The sequence below is a fragment of the Vigna radiata genome, unplaced genomic scaffold, assembly GCF_000741045.1.
Source record: "Vigna radiata var. radiata cultivar VC1973A unplaced genomic scaffold, Vradiata_ver6 scaffold_264, whole genome shotgun sequence".
NCBI lineage: Eukaryota > Viridiplantae > Streptophyta > Magnoliopsida > Fabales > Fabaceae > Vigna > Vigna radiata.
The window spans coordinates 322,053-332,494 of NW_014543984.1; the positions used below are offsets into that span (position 1 = coordinate 322,053).

At 32.4% G+C, this 10,442-nt stretch overlaps 2 protein-coding genes across 2 annotated transcripts; one reads left to right on the forward strand and one right to left on the reverse strand.

Annotated features, from left to right (window-relative positions):
* The first annotated feature begins 1,895 nt into the window (after positions 1 to 1,895).
* Positions 1,896 to 5,408, forward strand: LOC106755209. The gene is made up of 3 exons (XM_014637326.2): positions 1,896 to 2,337; positions 3,405 to 3,643; positions 4,454 to 5,408. Exons 2-3 carry the CDS (start codon positions 3,407 to 3,409, stop codon positions 5,132 to 5,134), a joined length of 918 nt encoding a protein of 305 aa, XP_014492812.1. The 5' UTR covers positions 1,896 to 2,337; positions 3,405 to 3,406; the 3' UTR covers positions 5,135 to 5,408.
* A 2,677-nt stretch (positions 5,409 to 8,085) lies between these two features.
* LOC106755204 (peroxidase 16) lies at positions 8,086 to 10,323 on the reverse strand. Its single transcript, XM_014637316.2, has 4 exons — positions 9,669 to 10,323; positions 9,340 to 9,537; positions 9,059 to 9,224; positions 8,086 to 8,680 (listed from the first exon to the last, which is right to left on the reverse strand). The coding sequence occupies exons 1-4, from the start codon at positions 9,882 to 9,884 to the stop codon at positions 8,274 to 8,276; spliced, it is 987 nt and encodes a 328-aa protein (XP_014492802.1). The 5' UTR covers positions 9,885 to 10,323; the 3' UTR covers positions 8,086 to 8,273.
* Positions 10,324 to 10,442: the final 119 nt, after the last annotated feature.

The following is a 10,442-nucleotide window of genomic DNA, read 5'->3' on the forward strand; positions in this document are numbered from 1 at the left end:
TAACATAAATATTATTTTTAATCTAAAATCTTACAAATAAATATGCAAGTCTTCCTTTTATAATAGTTATTCGATTTAATATGAAACAAAACTCACTTAGAAAAAATTATTACAAGAAAACTTATTATAAAATAGGTAAATGGAAATTTAAAGAAGAAATGTATATAGTATACATATAGCACGCGTGTGCATTGTGTTGTGTGAAACTAGAGGCCAAAGTTAGCAACAGTCTTTGAATACCAGCTAAAATACAAAACACCACACACATATACATACGTTTAAATACCAAAATCTGTACGTTTATTGTGTGTTATTTGAAATATATATATTAGAGTAAATAATTATTTTTGAGTAATTATTAAGTATTAATGGATGAAATTATCTTATACTTTATAAATATACTGTGTAAAAATATATTAAATAAAACACTCCTTTTGATGAAAGATATTTTAGTGGTAAAAAACAAATTTGTAAAAATTTGATCTAAAACGAATAATATCTTATGTCTACGAAAATCTATTTCTTTTTATAATACTCTACATCAAATAAACATAAAAATATGGTTTAAATCCTTAATTGGTCCTTAGAAGAGAATTTTCAGTTTGGTTTCTGTTTTTAAAAGTGTATAGATTGGGTTGCCATGTTTTGTAATTTGTATCAATTTAGTGAATTAATGACACTTCAAACAAGTTTGTAACAACAATTGGTAGGTGTCCAAACGTTCAAACAGTTAATAAACATGTTGCAACTCAAAATAACTTGTCCACTTGCAATTTTCAAGTCAAATTCAAAGGGACTAAATTGACACAAATTACAAAACAAGGAGACTCAATATATTCACTTTTAAAAGTGGGTACTAAACTGAAAATTCTCTCCTAACATGGGACCAATTAATGATTTAAGCCTAAAAATATATATCATTTAACATTATTCTAAAAAAAACATAAAGGAAAAAAATGCAGTAAAAAGAGTGGAGATGGGACACAAGTGACGTGGGAACAGCCATTGGAAGAAGCACACATATAAATTATTTGCCTGAAGAAGCACATAAAACTCACCAAACACTTTTCCATTTTAAAACAAAATTATTATTTTGTTCGGAAAATTCAACAGAATAATTGAACTGCATAACTTTATTTAAGGTTGACATAGGGAAAAAAACAAGCTGCTTTTCCAGGAGAACAAACTTGAATTGCCATGCACTAACCATCAACCAGAGAATGAAACCTAGGGAATATATATATATTTATCAGTCATATAAAATACATTTTTAAATATCTCTGCATTTCACTTTATTCCCAATTTCATACTCGAAACAAAACAATGATTCAATTTCTTCATAATCAAGTTTTTAGATATTTTAGAGAGAGAGCATGTGTATGTGTTATTCACTTATCTTCTGTCCATGGAAGCAGTCATTATCAGTTTCAAATCCCAAGCCAATGGAATTTACTGCAGCAAAGAGAAAACTTAACAAGCACAACAGCACAACAGCACACATGGAATCCCAATGACCACCCACCTGAACTGAAATTTGTACACTCTGGTGAAATCTCAAACATAACAGATCTCTAGATATTGTTCTGCATGTACGGAAAGAATAATCAAATCTCAATCGTTGAATATCCAAAAACAAGCAAATTTTAAAGGGAGAAAGAGGTGGTAGGTCCTATAGGAAAGAAGCACTAACTTTCATTGTTCATGCATATCTTGATTAAGCCCTGCAAGACTTTGTCTGGAATATCTTGTTCACTGCCCTACATTGGCTCATGTTTAGGACTGTCATTTGTTTTTATTATGCAACTTTGTGGTCCCCACTCCCTATCCTTTCCCACATTACACTGAACTACATATATACAAAATACATTAAATTAAAGTATATATCTTCACAAATACAAAATACTCTCTCTCTCTCTCAAAATCATTCAAGCACTCACATATACAGACACATTGCAGTTCCAGCTTTTCCCTTGCTTCCCTCTCTCACAGCCTGTCAAGCCTAATTATTAACCCCATCATTCTTGTTTTAAAATTTCACCTGCTTTCTTTCTTCTCTCCATGTAAAGGCTTCAATTCAATAGCCAAAGAGATTTTCTTGTTACCATGAACTTTCTCCAAATTCCATAGCTGCTGCTCTCCACTTGGATTCATCCTTCCTTTCATTTTCCCTTCAACCATGACTCAAGGAGAACCATGACACAATTTGCCTCTTTTTTTGTTAGTATTGGTTTAATTAGTAGTAAGACTAACCTATGGGAAAAAATGCTGGCATGAGGGAGGAAGATGCTCAATGAAATTCATCACAGAAAGCTGCAATTTTGGTACTACTCACAACAGGTGATCTTTTACATCAACTTTAAACAGATATCAACCCTCTTTTTTTGCTACTTTTTTCCTTTCGTTTGGAGTCTCAGTCTCCAAAGAAATAAGGTGAGAGAAGGTGTTGCAGTTCCCAGATTTAATGCTTCTTGAGTGTTTCATCAACATGAGAAGGTTGCAGACTATTTCTGATTGCTTTGATTGCTCTTAAAGTGGTGTTCTTGTCCATCCATGGTGACCGTGCATGTGATCTTTTTTTTTTTTTACCTGTTCATGTCTTGACATTTAAACTCCTTGTGTTTGTGTGAATGGGGTGTTCTTTTGATTTTCTTCAACTCTTTTCCGAGTCTCTATTTGAGCTTCTTTAGATATAAAAGTTTGGTTGTTGTCTTTTTGGCTTTATTTTCCTTTCCTTTCCTTTTCATTGAGCATAGCTTTATAAGGAACAATTTGAAATGAACACTTTTCTGTGCCTAATTTCTAAGAATGGTAAATCAAGAGATCAATGATACGGTCCTGGTCTCGGTGGTGGTGGTGATGCTTTCATCAAAAAACACAGACCCACCTAAATGCCTACATCAGATGTTCATTATTTCATACTTCTTCCGCATAATGGCAATGTTTGTTGACACTTTTGAACCTTGCTACGCAAATTCTCTGTCCCCTCTGTACTTTTGGTTAGGAAAGTTGCCCCTGTTTCGACAAATTTATTCAGACATCAAAGTAGTACCTTTGCAAGATATGGCTCTATATCTTTGCACCTAAAAAGGAGCCAGCAGAAGCTTGCAATTTAATGTTTGCACATGATACAAAGCCTAATTATGACTAATTCTTTGGAATTTCGATTTTCCATATGTGAATTCCTTAGTTTCTTTAATTACTCTTTGATGTTTCTTGAGATTATTGACTACCACTTGAAGCAGGAAAAGAAATGACAGGTTTCATTCATTGTTGTTAAGGATATGCGTGATAAAAGCCAATTTTCCAATTGTTGATGCCATTACTCAGCACTAACTAGGCACATAAGTTTTGAACTCTGATAGTGGTGACAAAAAGTTCTTAAAAAAGTATCATTTTTTTTACAGGCATGGGAACTAAAATTGAATATTCCAGAAATCTTCTAGCATCCTCAGTAGACAGCAACAACTTCATTGTGGGTGGTGTGGATGTCTGGGAGCACTATCAGAACAAAGGAGTGACTAACAACCATTTCAGTCTTGGCATTAATAAATTGCAAGATCCCATGGATAGGGTGCTTGACAGAAACAACATAGAGTCCATCAAAAGGACCATGCAGATGCACGAGGACATCTTCAAACAGCAGGTATCACATCCATGTTGTGATCTTCATCTTCTCATCTTAACAGTACAAAATTCAGATTGTCATTCAATTTGTAGCATAAATGTTACACACACAGCATGAAGAAAACGTCATAGGGTGATCAAAAGACTTGCTTTGGTTCTAAGTTCATGTTCATTCCTGATTAAATGTGTCAGAATTACACATTAATGTCACATTGGTTGAGTTAATGGGTTTATAACTATTTTATTTCATTGTTTTCTCTATTTTATGTATTCACTTTTTTAAATAAGAATGAAGTGACATTTTCTGTAGTTAAAATGTTATAGAAAAAGTTCTCAAACCAAATACTACCTCATACTATTAAAAAGTGGCATGAGAAGGGGAACAAGAACTGTCAAGTGTATTACTTTTTTAACCGTGTGTTACTACTTTTTGGTTGGGGGATGTGAAATGAGGAAGAAGAGGGACATGTGATTTCAATCCAACTGAATGAGAGACTTTCACCTTTTATTAATCTTTAAACTTAAGAGGGCACTGTACAAGAAAATTGGTAGTAATGTGCAATCATTATTCTTTTGACCGTGGCCATGCTGATGTCAAAATCAATGTAAGATGTCTTGCATTGTGTGACATCTGTACTGTATCCATGGCCAGATTTTAATAATTCTCAAAGTCTTAATAATTGTATGTTGTTCAGAATTCCTAACAGACACCATATGTAACATTATTTTTGATGAAATCTCTTTCACATCTCAAGGATATTCTTAAGGCATGCTGAGATTTGAAGGTATTACTAGTTGGCAAATAATGATGAGTGTTTGGAATTTGCAGGTAAGGGAGCTACACAGGGTATACAGTGTGCAAAAGATGCTGATGGATGACCTAAGAAAGGAAACCAAACAAAAGAAGTTTTGGACTCCAATGAATGGCATAGACATGAGTCATTCTCATTTCCTTCAACAACAGCAGAAGCAGCAGCAAACTACTGCAGCAGTGATTTCATATGGAGCTGATTTCCGTGTCCAGAGTTTGAGAGAGGAGCTATGCTCAAAGGAAAGGAGTGGAAGCTGTTCTGGTGAGAGCATGAAGAGGCAAAGGGGTTTTGACCTTCAAAGGCCTGCTGAGAGAGACATTTTTGGAGGGTGTGAAGAGAATGAGGCAGGACCTAGCTCCTACACTGCACTTGAGAGGTGTAAAATAAGCAGCAAAGGGTGTGATGAAGACATGGAAGTGGATTTGACTTTAAGCATAGGAGGAAGCCAAGTTAAGAATACTAATAGTAATAATAATAATAATAATAACAGTAACAGTAAGAAAGCTTATCTGCTCCCATTAGGGTGCTCAGACTCACCCAATGGGAAAACTAGGGAGCTAAATTCTTCTGTCTCTTTCCAATCAGATAGGGTGGGAGATTGCAGTGACCCCACCACACCCATGAGCAGCTCAAGTGTGACATTTGATCAAGAGAGAAAGGGGCCACATTGGCTTTCTCAAGGTTTAAAGCTTAAATAGGAGGGAGAGTTTAACCTCTTTGATTGTATCATGGATCCTTCATCTCAACTCTACATGGACCACTGAATTTTTATGGTTCATGTGTTCAGATTCCTAGATTAGTTTTTTCTTTTACTTTATTCCAATAAATGGATAACTTATATACTCCCACTTCTCAGAGTCCCTTTCTGTAAATAGGTAGAGTGAGTTTGATGTGCTTCTTAATTTATTTCCTTGTCCAACATATTATTTTCAAACCTATTGTAAAGGCATAACCTAGTACTATTTGGCACTACATGGGAATTTAAGCATACAAGGAATGCCAATTGTCAAAAGACTACATCAAATCAATATGGTTAAGGTTCTTCTTCCCCCAAATTCCTGTTTTTGAAAATGATGTTATTCTTAACCTTGTTCTGAAAAGAAAAGAAAATTCACCACCACGTTATAAGAGCATCACATCCATGGCAATTTGCAACATGTCAAAAATGCTTATCAACATCACACCTTTCCACCTTCTGAAGAAAACAAACAAAGAAAAAAAATCAGTCTTTCCTCAGCATGTAGTATGTAGTATTTTCTTTCTAATTTATAATACATAAGTGGGGTGCAGATCTCACCTTACAAGTCGGTTTTGTGAGGTTGAGTTAAGCTTAAATTCACCTTCTAACGGTGTAAAAAGTAGAGCAGTACTGAAAATTTGGTTAGAGATTGTGTCCCTTGGGCAAAGAAAAGTTGTTTCTTTTATGTGATAATGGGGTTGTTACTGATTCATGTGTGCACACACTGAGGAAAAGATTTAGAAGACTTGGTAATTGATGGGACCTCATCACACACAAGATAATGTTAGGCAATTTCTTGTCTGCTAGACTTTGGACTCATAAGCCTAACTACACGACAACACCCAAATACTACTGTGTCTCCAACAATTTATTACCAAATCTTCTCTCTTTTTTTCCATATAAAATATTCTTCTAAAGTGAATGTGTACGGACTCATACCTTTTCATTTTCAATACATTGAAATCATCATAATGAATGAGCTCAATCATAAATCACCTTTACTTTGCTTCCTTCAATGTGCCTCCTGCGTTTTTCCATCTTAAAATATTGCTTCATTATATCAAAACTATGGTTTTCTATATATGAAAAATCTAAATATGGTCTTAAATGAATTATTCTTTAGCACTATAGAGATTTAATCAGATGGATCATCTCCATCTTTTCTTTCAATGAGAGATTGTTCTTAACTGTTCTGGAATCCAATTAGAAAAATAATGATCTAAGATTTACTTTCTATGACTCATTATTCTAAATCTCTTTTATTGGATGAATTTAATGTAGAAAAATATACATATTTATCATGGAAAAGATATTGTCTTTGTCATAATAATTTATATAAATAACAGTTATTATCAAGAAATGATTTTTCAATATATATTCTTCATTATTAATTTATTATTGTCTTTAATTAACAAGTCATATATTTCTCATCTAAAACATAAAACCTAACATGTTTTTTTTTTCATTAACATGTCAAAAATCATCTCAAACAATAGAATTTAAAAGAAATTAATACAAGAGTTAAAACAATTTTACTATATTTGGTCATCTATTATTAAATCAAAGCATGATAATGATTAAGGAAATTAATTGTAAACTTGTAAGATAGCATAATGTTGTCATAACCCAAAAATTGATAAGTGAAGTAATGATTGTATGTTTCAACTAATCTGAGTGTCCTACCTCATATTGTTTGTTGGGTTGACATATAAGATGTTGTCATCAATACTACAATTTTCCTTCTAAATATTTTTTTCTTAATTAAATTTAAGTTTTACAATGATTTAGTATGATGTACCATTTAGAACTGATTAAACAAAAATGGGTTCAACTGACATAATCGATTCTACAAAAGAACATTGAAAATTGATTTATAAATAATAATGGTTTGATTTAAAAACACACATAAATAATACAAAAGAATAAAATACTTTATATTGTAGTAATTTCCATTTTAATTTAATAAATCAAATTTACCTGCCACATCTCATAAAGTCTTTTGATCGTATACTTAATTATATATTTAAAGGAGATATCTTCTTTAGCTCATTTCTATTAAGTGATAGTATCTCTAGTTTCACTCTTTTGACAACGGGTCAAAGAAAAAAAAAATAATCCAACTACATTTTTTATTCATATATAAATTAAACAATTTTTGCTTAAGACAAAAATAAATGTGATCAAGAAAGGAAAAGTCCATTTGGTTGGATTTCCCTATAAAAAGTCTCTTTAGATTGGATTTGATTATTCATATAATTTTTCCTAGTTTTTTAATTATTGTGATTAAGGTGATCATATATATAGATTATATGGAAGATCCAAAATTATAGTAGATTTTGTTTTATTTTTTACTTGTTAGATTAAGAGGTTGATTAATATGATTGAGACTAAATCTAAAAGTATATGAATAATTTTGTTTCTAATTTTTTGATGTTGAATTTTTTTTAATATTCATAATAGAAGAGTAAAGTAGTTTGGTTTAAGGAATTATAGAAATCATTGGATAAGTTTTATCTCATAATTAATTTAAGGTAAATATTAATGATTAAATGATCCAATTTTGAAATTTGTCCAGAAAGAAGACTATTGACAAAGAGTATCTAATGTTTTATATAAAATTATTTAGAAGATAAAGCCAATTAAAAGGAAAGTTTACGGAATTTTCTTACATGACATTAAAATAATCATTTAAAGAAATTGATAAGATTCCGAAAATATATCACGACAAACGGATAACTTGCTTATGCCTTCTTTTCTTAAGAATAATAATTCTTTTGTCTCTTTTCCTTTATTAATTCCCAAGGAAGCTTAAAGGCAGGAAGAACTTCAATTATTGATTCAACTAGGAATTATCAAAATATACAAAAATACAAATTTATATATGAAAAAAAAAGAGTAAATAAAGAGATAAATGATGAACTCATTCATGCAGACAAAAAAAAAATTATTTAAAGTTTTAATATGAAAGAAGTAAACATTTACATCCTACATAAAATTAAAATTTAACTTTCAAAAAACTAATTTAACACTAAATCATAGGATATGATAGAAGCATCTTACAAACGTTTTTGTAAAGAGTATACCATGATTTGAGTTTCTCAGTTAACCCTGAAACAATCAGACCTTATTTCCCCTTGTCTTCCTGTTATGACACCTATTCTTCCCATCTTAGTGATAGCTTGAACAAAAGCATTGTTAAAAGCTAGTTGACTTGATGCAAATAAGTTGACTGTGCCCTTTGATCTTTCATCTGTAGCCAGGACCTGATCAGAACTGAATAGACCCTTTCCTTCCTGCAGATTCTTGAAGTATTGATTATCAAACTTTTGGGGTGTCACAGGGTCCATGTTTATGGCAATTCTAGAATCAACTCTCAGAGGACATGCCTCTCTAAGTTTTAAGGCATATTGTAAGTTTAGTGTTGGGTCAATTCCTTTTCTGGGGCTGAAATTGTATATCCGTTTTGACAAGTGACCACAGTGAGAGAATCCAATAGTATGTGCACCTAACACAAACAAACAACATGTCATTTTCAACCTTCTTAGAGGAAAAACTGATAATATATCAATGAATGTTTTATAAGGATATTTTAAACTTATTATAAGAAGATTTGTTATTTATTGCATCCATCTAATTATATGCTATTATCATTCATTAATATTTAGTCTACCAGATAGTGAAAGGATATCTTGAAGATCTCACTTCAACTAAAAATCTGACAAACTATAATATATAAATGAATGCAAACATCGTCTTATAAGTTGATTTTGTACAACTCTGAATTGTTAAAATTTTGAATAAAGAAGCAAACATTGTATTTTATTCTTTAGTAATTTTGGTTGAACAATGAAAAAAGAGAACCTTGTCAATGTGTTGAAGTTACCTGATAAGGCAATCATATCTGTCTGAGTGAGGCCATTGGAGGCAAACATGGAATTTAGCTGATCTAAATTGAAATGAGGATGAGGAAGACGACGTTGAACACTGGCAATAGTGGATATTCTCCCATCACGCCTTCCCAATTCAACTGTATAAAATGGTCCCCCAGCCTAAAGGATTGTTGGATAGTGTGATGAGAATTGAAAATGTTTAGCATGTAGAGGTAGAACATAGAAACAGAACAATTTTATTTTTATCAGTAGCTTGAAAGTAGAAAAGTTATACCAAATTTACAACATCTCTGGTAGCCAGAGCAAGTATATCAGCACAAGAGACTTTGTTTCTGCACTGAGGAACACTATCAACAGCTGCCTTGGCTTTAGCCACTGTGTCAAAACCATCCCCAGCTAGAGAAATGTCATCAGGGTGATCTTTCTCTGCCTTATTATTTGGAGATGCAAGCAAAATGGAAGCATCACAACCCTGTGCAGAAATGCAAGCAATACCAATGAAAATGAAAAGCATTGAACAATGAATGAATATGATAAATGCACTTCCTGCATAACTGCTAGAGAATATGTAAGAGAAAAGTGTCTCTAGCCATTCTTACAGACCCTCACAAAGCAATCATGGAAGAAGAGTCTGAGAGTAGCAGGAGCAGTCACAAAGGTCTGCTGAAACTTCAACTCCACAGCAGAACGAACCAAGCGTTCCACATTGGGGCATGTCTTTCTGTAGAAACCAGGAGTAAGTTGAGCTAAGCTTGTGTCTGCACAAATTATGAGAACCAACAAGGATGAAAAATTCACAAGAAAGCTATGATCCCCCATCACTACTTCTTCACTTCTGTTTACTTTTTGCTGCTATGAATTCATTCTTGTGCTGCACATTGTAGTATATACCATATATACAAAAACATATATGTATTATATATCACATGTAATGATAAAAAAATGGGATGAGATTGAAAAGGATTCGGAATTGGAGAATGAGGGATACGAAGAACTAAAGTCAGTTTCATGGACAGTCTGGCCATATACTTCACATGCAATGGCGAAAAATGGGTGGAAATAAGTGTAATTGAAGCTAAGATGACTTAAAAATTTAGTTTAATTTTCATACCATGCAAGCGTGAAGATTTTTGTGAGTAAATGAAAATGTTTTGCATAATGATCGTCCGATCATAAAGTCTTCATGCAATGTATACATTTTGGGAAATGAGCATGAATTAATGAATTGAAATTTAATGTATGTTCCATGATCAAAGAAGGAGACATTGATCTCTCTCGCTTTTTCTTTTCAAAAGCAAATTATAATTTTCCATTTATATAATTAGAGAGAATGTCAGTGTACTTGATCATAACGAATTAGCATCACATGGGACTTAT